The 14,244-nt window shown below is 40.0% G+C and overlaps 1 protein-coding gene across 6 annotated transcripts in view; it reads right to left on the bottom strand.

The window, feature by feature from the left end:
* Positions 1-1,319: 1,319 nt before the first annotated feature.
* ston2 (stonin 2) overlaps positions 1,320-14,244 on the bottom strand; it is a 139,745-nt gene continuing 126,820 nt past the window's right edge. For all 6 annotated transcript variants that reach the window (XM_043696971.1, XM_043696973.1, XM_043696975.1 and 3 more), the window contains 2 exons: positions 4,625-4,827; positions 1,320-2,338 (listed from right to left, as the gene is read on the bottom strand). In XM_043696971.1, the coding sequence (XP_043552906.1) occupies positions 2,255-2,338; positions 4,625-4,827 (287 nt within the window). In that variant the 3' untranslated portion in view covers positions 1,320-2,254. The remainder of the gene's footprint in view (positions 2,339-4,624; positions 4,828-14,244) is intronic.

The raw sequence follows: 14,244 nt of genomic DNA, 5'->3' as shown, positions 1-14,244 counted from the left end.
GGCTTTGCACCCAAAACTGATCCCAGCATTTCTTCTTGAATAAATGCACACCCTTGGTATCTCAATATCCTTCCAGTTTTCAGAATATACAGACTATAATCATGAAAAGTACAAACAAACTATAATATGTTAAAAGTTTCCTTTAGGTCTCACATACTTAACATCCTGTTAATTATGACCTATTGCTATAAAGGTATCACATCGCAGGAATGAGAAGCCATTTGGCTCAGATATCTGTGTTGATGTATTGTGAGAGTTATCTTTATCTATATAATAGACACATTTTTGATCAATAAGGGAATCAAGGGTTACTGAGGAAAGGGAAGAAATGAAGCCGAGGATCATCAGATCAGCCATTATTTCACTAAATGCCGCAGCAGCTTCAGTGGGCTGAATAGCCTAGTTATGCTGATTTTATGATCTATCCAATCAATCCCAGTAACCAAATCCCACATCCAAACACATTTCTCTTTTTCAAATATATCTAATTCCTTTTGAAAGTTAGAGCGCATCAGATTCCACAATCTATTCCAGATCATAATTCTCTGTGGAAAGACAAGACATTTTCTCTGGTTCTTTGGCTAATTTTCATAAATCTGCATCCTCTGGTCACCTGGTCTGCTGCCAGTGGAAACATTATCTACCAAAATCAAACCTCTCTTCAACCTCCTATTAACCTTCTCTGCTCAAAAGAACAATACACGTTTTTCTAGCCTCTACACATAATTGACGTTTCAACTTCCTGGTTTTTTTCTAATAAATCTCCCTTGCACGAACTAAAAGATTTAATATCCTTCCTCCAATTCTTTGTGCAATTCAAATAGAAAAGTTTTGCAATATTAGTATTTTGTTAACATTACCAATACTTGTTCAGCAACATTATTTTAGTCAAGCTATCTGATGATGCCTGCTGTGACACTTGCAGCAATGTCTAATTTAAGGAACCTGTACCCAATACAGAAATATTAGATACAAACTACTGTTCCATTTTCCTCCTTCTTGCCCTTGTACTATCTTCACCTTTGCATTCTTGTACAATTCACCTTCCAGCCTAGGCATACTAATTTACAGTTTAGATCCATAATTATCTCCCCTTTCTGCTCTATTGTATAAATGTTTATCTCACATCCTAGTACTGAGCTATGTATTATAATTTGATTTTTAAAATTGAATAGAATGATAAAGATTCAATTTTTGTCCAAAGATATCATAATTGCGGAAGTTATGGAGATTTAGTAATAATCGACAAAGTCCTTATGTAATTGTTTCCTGTTGATATTATTGATTGATTGTGTTTTCCACAGAAACTGGCACCTTCTAGACTTGCATAACTTATGAGTTAGGATACCGAGTGGTTCATACTGAATTTAACAAATGACGCAAATTTGAGCTGATTCTTTTCTTTGCTGTGCCAAAGATGCTGAGGCTAATTATAGCATTGATGCCAGAAGTGAGATCAGCAAATTCACCTCAGGCTGGGGCTTGAATCTGTATTCCTAGTCAGTATGACAGTCAGAATGTCTATCTAACTAAGAAATCAGTGTTGAACTGAAATAGAATATTAGCAATAAAATAATTGTTTGCAGCTCTGCAAAACATTTAATTTTCAAGTACAAGACCTCATTGTTCCAAAGGCTATTCAATTTTTAAAAAATAGACAATCATGGAGTTTGAAAACTATCATCTCTCAGCAGATCAAAGGAATGAACCAGTGCATCTTTAAATTTCAACATTTTCATTTCAGAGCCATTTGAAAAAGTATCCGTTAACAAACCTCAATCTCAGATACACACTGAACAGGAAGGCAAGGGCAAAGAGGGCTCCTGAATGCAAATGTGAGATGATTCTTGTCTTCTACCCCCAAAGAAATGGGAAAACAACAACAAAATAAAAGATCAATATTTACCCTAAAATATGACTTGTATTCCCCACATTTCTCAACTTTGCTTAAGTTTCTGAGTATGCACAAGATTAAAAATAATATCAGTTATGCATTATTTAGTGAGAATGACCGTAAAATCTGTACAGAGGAATTTAATCCACACTTGTTCTGTCATCCAGGTTCTTAACTGCTCCTGCCACGGTATCTTGGCCCAATCAAATTCATAAAATACTGAATTCAAAATTCTCTTTTGTTCTCTTCAGTGCTTGAAACTTGTATAATAGCAGCATTGTGCTATTTGATATATAGACGGGTTGAATTTCCATCGTAAAAGTACTAAGTCGATTATCTTGCTTCTGAATTTAGAGGGTTTCATTGCTGAACACACTCATTTGGATGATCAGTTTCCATACCGTCCACATTTGCAGCCTGAATTTTTTTCTGTTCCATTTCCACCTGAACAAAATTGAAATAGAAGTATCAATGCAGATGACATTAGTGCTGCTTTTAAAATTATTCCAGAATAAAATCACATTGCACAACTGCCATAGTAAAAGAATAACATGATGACTTCTATCTTTGCCAAATAAGAAAACAAAACATACCAGTTTTAAAATCAATAATTCTAATGTGGATGGATGTATGTGGAGAGGGATCTGGGTGTATGTGTGGAAGTTATTGAAAGGTCAGGTTGAGAATGCAGTTAATAAACCATATGAGGATCCTAGGTTTTATCAATATGGACAGAGTACAAGAGCAAGTAGGTTATGTTGAACTTGTGAAGAAGTTTGGTCTCAACTGGAATTGCTTCCAATCGGGGCATTACACTTAAGGAAAGATGTAAAGGCATTAGAGTGCAGAAAAGAATCATAAAGCATGTTCCAGGGATGAGGAACTTCAGTAATGTGGATGGATTGGAGAATTTGGTACTGTCTTCCTTGTAACAGAGAGAGTGTTGAGGATAGATTTATTGAAGGTATTCAAATATCAGGAGTCTGCATAGGGCAGAGATGAAGAAACTGGTCCCACTATTGGAAGTATTGAGAATGAGAGGGCACAGGTTTAAGGTAATTAGCAACAAAAGTAATGAAGACATGAGGATAAAAGTTTTCACACAGCAACTGGGTTAAGATCTGGTATTTGCTGCATGACAGTGTGGTGGAGATAATTTAATTCCATCTTGAATATCTCAACTGAAACTATCTGCAAAGGAAGAGTATGCAGAGTTACAAAGAGAAGCTGGAAAAGTGCACTGTTCATTTGGAGAACTGAAGCAGACAAGCTGGGCGAATTGCTTTCTTCTGTGTTGTAACAATTTTGTGATTCTGTAATGCTCTGGAAAAGGTGGTATTTTCATGAATGTGGGTGGCACGATGGTACAGTGGTTAGCACTGCTGCCTCACAGCGCTAGAGACCCGGGTTCAATTCCTGACTCAGGCGACTGACTGTGTGGAGTTTGCACATTCTCCCCGTGTCTGCGTGGGTCTCCTCTGGGTGCTCCGGTTTCCTCCCACAGTCCAAAGATGTGCAGGTCAGGTGAATTGGCCATGCTAAATTGCCCGTAGTGTTAGGTAAAGGGGTAAATGTAGGGGAATGGGTGGGTTGCGCTTCGATGGGTCGGTGTGGACTTGTTGGGCTGGAGGGCCTGTTTCCACACTGTAAGTAATCTAATTTAACTTATTTTGTAACTATTCCCATTTGTTGCAAGATTGTGGTTTGAAAATATAAGAACACTGCAAGACAAAGGATATTCCAGTGGCTAACACAAAAAGGGCAACTAGGGATGGGCAATGAGTGCTGGTTTTGCCAGCAATACCCAGATCCTATGAATGAATAGAAATATTTACAGCAGAAGAAGATTGGGTTATCCTATTCTTTTGTATTTTCCTTGTAGTTTGGTTTATTGATTTATGGTATAGGAACCTTTGATAGGAATTTATATGGCATGAGCAATTCAGCAATAAATTTTAGTGGGGGAAGAAGCAATGGCCTAGAAGTCAGAACTTCCTCAGTTACAAGGAAGGGTCACTCAACTCGAAATGTTAACTTGATTTCTCTCCACAGATGCTGAGCTTTTCCAGCAATCTCTACTTTTGGGACTAGAGGTTTATCTCTAGATTATTAATCCAGTGACCCAGGTCATAAAAGAAACCGGATGATGACCATGAAATCATTGCCAATTGTCAAAAAACCATCTGGTTCACTAATGTCCTTTAGGAAAGTAAACTGTTCTCTTTATCTAATCTTTTCTATGTGCGACTCCAGACACACACCAATGTGTTTGACTCTTAACAGCCTTCTGAGCAATTAGGGAAGGGCAATAAATGCTGGCCTAGTCATCATAGCCCACATCTCAAATTAATCTTTAAAAAAGCCTCAGGGAGAGAAGTGGATGTGAGGGATATATAGGTTTGAGCTTTTTGCAACTTAAGATATTGGTTCTTTTGTACAAAGTGTTCATTTTTTAAAAGAAAGTAAATGAAATACAGGTTGTTCTGCTATAACGTGATGGTTGCTATTGAAAATTACACTATGGAAAACTGCTATGGAAAATTACACTGTAGAAGATTGTTACATTTTTAAAAAAATCGCTATGCCCATTCAGTAGAATATTTGCATTATTCAAACAGCAACCATGATTCGTCAATCGCGTTATAGCCACTTTGTGTTAACAAGAGGTCTGTTATATCAGAACGATCTGTAGTAACGTCCCATATAGTGAATACAAAATAAAAAGTGTACCTGATAACTGTAGTGAGCTTTGTAAACAACCCATTTTCTCACATCACTCTTATTAGCCACTCCAATCGATCTAACTGCTGCTTTGGATGCTGAAGTACTGGGCATGTCAAATTCCACATCCACATAGTGGGCAAAACTAACAGGCACCTCCCGGTCAGATCCCAGTTCAAGGTGGCAGTAAAAAGAATGTGGATGGCCTGAAGCTGAAGAAACAATTTTATTGGCATAAAGAATATTACAAATTTTCAACTATTTTAAAAGCAGTAACTATTAACCTTTGCTGCACTGGATCCTGTGGAGTACAGTCAGTTATAAATAAACAGCTCAAATAAAAGCTCACAGAACATAGTTAGCAACTTACTGCATGATGGTATGGCCTGCACAAGGTACAATTAATTAGACTATAAAAATGAAAATAGAATTCTAGGTTTTAGCTCAAGAGATATCAGAAGGAAGTCAATCAGACTTGAAATATTAACTTTGCTTCTCTTCTACAGATGCTGCCAGACCTGCTGAGTTTCTCTAGCATTGTTTTTATTACTGAATGTTTTAAGAACATTTTGTTAACATTTTAGAACATAGAACAGTACAGCACAGAACAGGCCCTTCAGCCCACGATGTTGTGCCGACCATTGATCCTCATGCAAGGCAAGCCTAATGTGTGATCCCTCAAACTTCGGTGACCATATGCATGTCCAGCAGTCTCTTAAATATCCCCAATGACCTCGCTTTCACAACTGCTGCTGGCAACGCATGCTATGCTCCACAACTCTCTGTGTAAAGAACCCACCTCTGGCCTCCCCTCTATACTTTCCGCCAAACAGCTTAAAACTATGACTTCTCGTGTTAACAATTTCTGCCCTGGGAAAAAGTCTCTTGGCTATCAACTCTACCTATGCCTCTCATTATCTTGTACACCTCAATTAGGTCCCCTCTCTTCCTTTTTTCCAATGAAAAAAGTCCGAGCTCAGTCAACCTCTCTTCATCAGATAAGCCCTCCATTCCAGGCAGCACCCTGGTAAACCTCCTCTGAACCCTCTCCAAAGCATTCACATCGTTCCTATAATAGGGCGACCAGAACTGGACACAGTATTCCAAGTGCGGTCTAACCAAAGTTTAATAGAGCTGCAACAAGACCTCACGGCTCTTAAACTCAATCCCCCTGTTAATGAAAGCCAAAACACCATATTCTTTCTTAACAACCCTGTCCACTTGGGTGGCAATTTTAAGGGATCTATGTACCTACACACCAAGAGCCCACTGTTCCTCCACACTGCCAAGAATCCTGTCTTTACTCCTGTACTCAACTTTCACTTCGCATTTAATCAGGTTGAACTCCATCTGCCACCTCTCAGCCCATCTCTGCATCCTGTCAATGTCCTGCTGCAGCCTACAACAGCCCTCTATAGTGTCAATGACACCTACAACCTTTGTGTCATCTGCAAACTTGCTAACCCATCCTTCAATCTCGTCATCCAAGTCATTAATAAAAATTACAAAGAGTAGAGGCCCAAGAACAGAGCCCGGTGGAACACCACTCACCACTGACTTCCAAGCAGAATACTACCACTCGCTGTCTTCTGTCAACCAGCCAATTCTGTATCCAGACAGCTAAATTTCCCTGTATCCCATTCCTCCTGACCTTCTGAACGAGCCTACCATGGGGAACCTTATCAAATGCCTTGCTGAAGTCCATATACACCACATCCACCGCTCAACCCTCATCAACTTATCTAGTAACATCCTCAAAGAACTCAGTAAGATTTGTAGGCATGACCTGCCCCTCACAAAGCCGTGCTGACTGCAGTTAATCAAGCCATGCTCTTCCAGATGGTCATAAATCCTATCCCTCAGAATCTGTAATTGCTGGGGATTTCCCGATTTCCTTTCTTGAAGAGAGGAATTACATTTGCCTCCCTCCAGTCCTCAGGTACGACTCCGGTGGAGAGCGAGGATGCAAAGATCTTCGCAAGCGGCGAAGCAATCACATTTCTCGCTTCCCAAAGCAGCCGAGGACAAATCTGGTCTGGCCCTGGCGACTTGTCAATCTTAATGTTTGTCAAAACTTTCAGCACATCAGCTTCCTCAATCTCTATCCATTCCAGAATGCTTACCTGCTCCTCAATGGTTTCATTCACTACAAGGTCCTTTTCTTTAGTAAAGACAGAAGCAAAAATCTCATTTAGGGCTTCCCCTACCTCCTCAGACTCTATACACAAGTTCTCTATGCTATCCCTGATCGGCCCTACTCTTTCTTTGATCAAAGGTTTGCCACAGGAAGTGGTTAAGATGAAGAGTCTAAATGTATTTAGGGACGAACTAGAGATGCATATGAAGGAGAAAATTACAATGGTAGATTTAGAAGAGGAAAAAATGTAAGGAAGTTCAAAGGGCAACTTTGGTTGGACCAATTAGCTCCGTTTTATACTATGTAGAGTCATAGAGCTGTTAAGCATGGAAACAGACTCTTTGATCCAAATTGTCCATGCTGACCAGATATCCTAAATTAATCTAGTCCCATTTGCCAACACTTGGCCTATATCCCTCTAAACCCTTCCTATTTATACAGCCATCCAGTTGCCTTTCGCATGTTGTAATTGTACCAGTCTCCACTTCCTCTGGCAGCTCATTCAATACACACACCACCAATTGAAAGAGTTTCCCCTGAGATCCCTTTTAAATCTTTCCCCTCTCACTTTCAACAAATGTCCTCTAGTTTTGGACTTCCCCATCCCAGGGAAAGACCTTGTCTATTCACACTATCCATGCCCCTCATTACTTTATAAACCTCTATAAAAGGTCACCCCTAAGTTGCCAACACCCCAGGGAAGATAGACCCAGCCTATTCAACCTCTCCCTATAGCTCAAATCCTTGTAAATCTTTTCTGAACCCTTTCAAGTTTCACAACATCCTTCCTATAGCAGGGAGACCAGAACTGCACACAGTATTTCAAAAGTGGCCTAACCAATGTCCTGTACAGCTACAACATGATGTCCCAACCCCTATGCTCAATGCACTGACCAAAAAGGCAAGCATACCAAATGTCTTTTCCACTATCCTGTCTACCTGTGACTCTACTTTCAAGGAATTATGAACTATTTGTCTTATGCAATCCATATTGCAATCTTAAAGACTCAGTATGAACTTCAACACTTTCAGATCATAACCACTGCTTGTATGAGTTTTGGACACACGCCAATATTTCTGTTGCCATCTGCATCTCCCCTATGCCCACAGAACATAGAACAGTATAACACAGCACAGGAACAGGCCCTTCAACCTACAATGTTGTGCTGAACATTATGGTAAATTAAACTAATCCCTTCTGCCTGTCATGGTCCATTTTCTTCCATTTGTTGCTTTTTCATATGCCTATTTAAAAACCCTTAAATGCTCCTATCATATCTGTCTCCAGCACTACCCCTGGTAGTGCATTCCAGGCGCCTACCACTCAGTGTAAAAAATCTTTCCCCTCTTACCTGAAATGAATGCCCTCTAGTATTAGATGCTTCAACTCAGAAAAGATTCTGACTGTCAACTCTATATATGCCTCATAATTTTACAGATGTCTAACAGGCCTCCCTTCAGCCTTCACCACACCAGGGAAATAACCCAAGTTTGTCCAGCCTCTCTGTATTGCTCATATCCTGTAACCCAGGCAGCATCCTGGTAAACCTCTTCTGCAGTGTCTCCAAAACGTCCACATCCTTTCTGTAAGATGGTGACCAGAAATTAATGCAATACTCTAAGTGCAGTCTAACCAAAGTTTTATAAAGCATCTTCTGATTCTTGTACCATTACCACACTTTATGCCTTGGATCATATCATTCATTTTGTAACTTAATAATATTGACAGATATACCTTCTCTTTCCACTCGCTGCATCCTTTCCATACAACTGTACTAGGTTAGAAACTGTTAAATCTCTAACAAACAAAAAAAAATTCAAAAATTACTTCAAATACTCAGCTGGTCTTGCAGCATGTGAAAAAGATCAACACTTAATCAGATTTTCACTTCTGAGATGGGTAGCTCAAATTGGGAAACTTACCAAATTGGTAGACCCACCTCAGTTTAAGAGGACCACGTTTGATCCAATTTTAATTCCTTGGATGGGATAGAAGAGAGAATTGAGTTGGGGTCTGCCAATTCCGGAAACAGGTCCGAGGTGGCCACTGGAGTGGAAAGTGTTCTAGTTAGAAAGTCTAAAGTTGGCTCTCTGGAACTTTTTAGAAGCTTTTAGGCCCTCTAGTACTTAGCTACCTCCCTGTGCCACCCACCCCGCCATAGACTGCAGCTTGAATCAGCAAGTAATTGGAGTCTGGATTGTCTTTTGTCTGTGGACATCTGAGTGTCCATTCATGCACTTTATAGTAAAATCATCAGCAGTGGGAATGCTGGCTCAACTTTTAATCCCTCTAACCCAGGGGCATATAGACCAATTATGGGACTCAACCACTGTCCCCTCTGCACTGCTAATGTAGAGCAGATCAGAAAAACTTTACCTTGAAAAATGTCCTCTACCCCACTCCCCAGTGCAGCCTTGTTCAATAATGATAATTCTTTTGTAACTGTGTTAAAATTCCTACTTAGCCAAGATAGCAGTGTAGACAGAACAAAGATTATTGCTTTGGGTACAGTTTGTTCTAACATAAAGACAGTTAATAACATCTACACAAGATACAAATTAGGCAATAATCATTGTTTTAGTTGATTGTTCACACACTAATTTATTTCAAATTTTGCCAACTGCAAGCCCCCTCATTGAAACAATCAATGGAACTAGACTTATTTCCTGCAGTGTGTAAAATTATTCACTGTCAGAATCAAAAACAGAAATCTGCAGGTCTTTTTCGATGACAACAACAATTTGTATTCATAACACCCTTAAAGCATAAAATATTCCATGATCAATGAACAAATCCATTAACAAATAGAGAAACAAAATTTCTCAGCAAGACCACATAAGGAGGCAGGTAACCAAAAGCTTAGTCAAAGAGTAAGGTTTTAAGGAAAGACTTAAAGAAGACAAAAGATCGAAAGAAGAGAGTTAAAAATCACACAACACCAGGTTATAGTCCAACAGGTTTATTTGGAAGCACTAGCTTTCGGAGAGCTGCTCCACATCATTGCTAAAGAAGACAGATTTCCAGGGCTAAGGGCGTAGACTGCTGAAGAGATATCATCAATGGTGGGGTGATTAAAATCAGGGAAACTCAAGAAGTCAAAATTGGAGGACAGCAGAGATTGCAGAGGCCGGTAAGTCTTGAGAAGATTGAGGAGTGTTGAGAGCTTAGAGAGATCTGTGAATAAGGATGCAAGTTAAAATCAAGGTATTGCCAGACTAAGACTCAATGTGTTTGAATGAGTTTAAACTGATGTAGAACAGAGTTAGGGGACTTACCAGGAGGCCAGATTTAATTAGATTCATTTCAGTATGGAAACAGGCCCTTCGGCCCAACAAGACCCCTGACTAATGCACCTAGCACTATGGGCAATTTAGAATGGCCAATTCACCTGACCTGCACATCTTTGGATTGTGGGAGGAAACGGGAGCAAACCCACACAGCTACAGGGAGAATGTCTGTCTGTGTGGAGTTTGCACAGTCATGTGAGGTGGGAATCAAGCCCAGATCCCTGGCACTGTGAGGCAGCAGTGCTAACTGCTGAGCAATCGTGTCACCCCAATGTATACATGTACACACTGATACATGTAGAAAATAGTAAAGTAAGTTTCAGCAGCGTATACTAAGACAAGGAGAAAGTGAGGGCTGCAGATGCTGGAGATCAGAGCTGAAAATGTGCTGCTGGAAAAGCGCAGCAGGTCAGGCAGCATCCAAGGAACAGGAGAATCGACGTTTCGGGCATAAGCCCTTCTTCAGGTTTGAGGAAAGGGTGTCCAGCAGGCTAAGATAAAAGATAGGGAGGAGGGACTTGGGGGAGGGGCGTTGGAAATGCGATAGGTGGAGGGAGGTCAAGGTGAGGGCTAGGACAAGGGCTAGGTTCGGTGACGTTAGGAAGGTAGAAATGGTCATCCTTGTTGATGGTGCAGTCAAAATTAATCTTATTGTTAAACAGGATGTTGAAGTTGCAAGCAGTCTGGTTAAATTGCAATATGCAATCAGGTAGAGGGATGAAGTCATGAGGTGCAGAACAGTGTTTGCAACGGGAACAGAGGATGATAGATTTAGTTATTTAGACAACATCTCTATTCATCTATGACTTGGATAAACAGCATGACAAATCAGACACTGTGAAAGGGAGAATGGTGATGGTTGTGAGGTTGAGCTGGTGTCTTCATTAAATGTATGAAACTGGATATTTTATTTCAGATTAGTTTGCTGGAGAGGTAGTTAATGAATGGGATTTCTTGACCAAAACAATACTTAGTGATGCACATACGGAAGCGTAATACTGAAAAGCTGTGGTTACATGGACCTTTTAATAGCCATTTGCTTTCTTCTTTTGATGCTTTGACACACTTAAGGAAAGGCAGTGGTACAGTGGGAATGTCACCAATGTTTTCTCAGAGAGTTGTGGAACTTTGGAACTCTCTGCTCAATTTGCAGGGCTTGGGGTCATTAAATATTTTTAAGGCACAGGCAAATAGACCCATGTTTGGTTTGGGAATCAGAAGTTTAGGGATAAATGAAAATGAGGAATTCAAAACACAGACAGACAAGCCATAATATGACTGAATGGCAGAAAAGCTCAAGGGACCAAAATAACCTACTTCTGCTCCTATTTCATATGTTAGTATATCCTACCCCAATGACAGGGCAGAATTATCAGAGGTGGCACAGTGGTATATGGTAGTTGTCAACATGGACCCCAGACTCTTTGGGTTCATGGCATCATAGAGTCATACAGCATGGAAATAGATTCCGCAGTCCAACTCGTTAATGCCAACTAGGTTTTCTGAAGCAAACTAGTTCTGTTTACCTGCAGTTGGCCCATATCCCTTTAAACCTTTCCTTTTTACGTACCTGTCCGAGTGTCTTTTAAATGTTGTAACTGTACCTACATCTATCACTTCCTCTGGCAGTTCGTTCCACATGAAATATTGCTCCTCAGATCCCTTTTAAATTTTTGCCCTCTAGTTTTGAAATCCCCTACCCTTGGGAAAAGACCGTTACTTATCTATGCCCCTCATGATTTTATAAACCTCTGACAAGTCATCCCTCAACCTCCTACACTCCAGGGAAAGATTTTCTCTGCCTATCCAGTCTCCCCTGATAATGCAAACCCTCCAGTCCTGGTAATATCCTTGTAAATCTTTTCTGCAACCTTTCCAATTTAATAATATCTTTCCTGTAGCAGGGTGATCAGAATTACACACAGTACTCCAAAAATGGCCTCACCAATGTCCTGTACAGCTGCAATGTGACATCCCAACTTCTGTGCTCAATGCTCTGATCAACAAAGGCAAGCGTGCAAAACTTCTTTCCCATCCTTTCTATCTGTGATGCCACTTTGAAGAAAATATGCACCTGAATCTCAAGGTCTCTGTTCGACAATATTGCCCAAAATACTAATATTAATTGGTCGCACATGCAGAAGGAAACCTGTTAATTAACACCTACCACATTCCCTCTCCTCAGCTGTGGAACAATACACACCGATGTCAAATATTACGTGGAAAAAGCACAAAGATTGGCAAGAGCACAGAATGTACATTCGGAGCAGAACTTCAACATCCATGCCCAAGAGTGACTCGGTAGCACCACTATCATAGTATTTAGCTTTCAGCTTTAAAGTGAGAAACTTTGATTGGAAACAACTGTGCTAAACTTAAGTAAGACCAATTACATAGGGATGAGTGTAGAGTTGGCTGAAGGTTTTTATTCACTCGTGGAATGTGGGCATCACATTAAACAGACAGTCAAGGACCAGAGGGCATAATCTCAGAATAAAGGACTGCCCAATTATGAGAGTTTTTCCTCTCAGAGGGTAATGAATCTATGGAATACTTCACTGTTTTAGGTAACAACAAAATACATGCATGAGAAAGGTCTGTGGATCATACTGCAATTTTACATAGACAATGGAGGAATCTTTAGATTGAAATGGGTGGATAGCAAATGTCAGCTATCTGAATGTTTCACAAAGAAATGAGCAAGTTCGAAGAAACTGTTGAATATACTTGAAAATGTTCAAAGACGAAAGATCAAATATTACAGAATAGAAGTCATTTTTAAAAGTTATTTATTGGTTTATTTTACATTAATAAGGGAATCTTATCACATAACGTAGTCAGAAGAAATACCTGAAACAGATTGGAAAGAGTGAACAGGAGATAAATATATTAATTAAGGGTTAATTGGTAATGAATTGGTTGTATAAATATGTGGAACAAGCAATGTTTCACAAAGAAATGAGCAAGTTCGAAGAAACTGTTGAATATACTTGAAAATGTTCAAAGACGAAAGATCAAATATTACAGAATAGAAGTCACGCATGTGCCTATGTGTGATCAGGTGCCGAGGATGTATCCACCTTTATGCATGTTAAGTTGTCCAGCATCTCCTCCTCTGTAATATGGAAGTTTTAAGATGGTGCTATTTATTTCTTCATGTTCTTGATTTTCCGTATCCTTCCCCACAGTAAACAGTGATGTAAAATATTTGTTTATTATCTCCCCCACCATCTGCAATTTCACACATAGATGGCTTTGCTAAATTTTAAAGAGGCCATATTCTTTCCCTTGTTACTCTTTTGTCCTTAATCTCTTTGGATTCTCCTTAACCCTATTTGCCAAAGCTATCTCATGACTCCTTTTTCCCTCCTCAGTATACTTTCTTTATACTCTTCTGGGCATTCATTCGATCCTTGCTGTCTACCTGACAACTATGCTCCATGAGCAAATCTGAGGCTGGCAATTCTACAGCAAATAACACACCTGATTCCCCAAGGACAATCATCTGTCTCGAGGTACATCTTCCAGGGTCTCTGGATTAATAGTAATACTACCACAAGACCATCACTTCAGGTGTGGCTTGACCAGCCACCATAGCCACCCTGCTCTTGCATTCTATGTCTCAACTAACAGGCAAGTATCCCGTATGCCTTCTTAACTACCTGTCCTGCTACTTTCCAACGTCCTACCATTCATAGTGTAATCCTTTTGACTTGTTAATCTTCCACAAGTACATTCCCTCACATTTTTCTAGGTCAAATTCCATTTGCCATTGCTGTGACCAGTCTGTTGACAGCCTCCTGCAGTTTGCAGCTATCCTCCTCTATTTATCACCTTACCAATTTTTGTGTCACCCACAAACTTCTTGAACATGCACCCCACATTTAAGTCCAAATCAGTAACGTACACCACAAACAGCAAGGGTCCGACAGAACCCTACTGGGAACACACCTCCAGTCACAGAAACATCCTTCCACCATCACCCTACTTGCTTCCTAGCTCTTTGCTACTTTGTTTGGAGGATCCAGTGGGCCATTACTTTATAGACAATAGGTGCAGGAGTAGGCCATTCTGCCCTTCGAGTCTTTCATAGAATCATACAGTACAAAAAAATCCTGAGGCCCATCAAGTTTATACTGACAAAAATTACTCTAAATCTGCACTAGTCTCACTTTTCAGCACTTGGTCCTTTGTCTTGAATGTC

Source organism: Chiloscyllium plagiosum, chromosome 10, assembly GCF_004010195.1.
Source record: "Chiloscyllium plagiosum isolate BGI_BamShark_2017 chromosome 10, ASM401019v2, whole genome shotgun sequence".
NCBI lineage: Eukaryota > Metazoa > Chordata > Chondrichthyes > Orectolobiformes > Hemiscylliidae > Chiloscyllium > Chiloscyllium plagiosum.
This window is presented reverse-complemented; position numbering and strand designations above follow the sequence as displayed.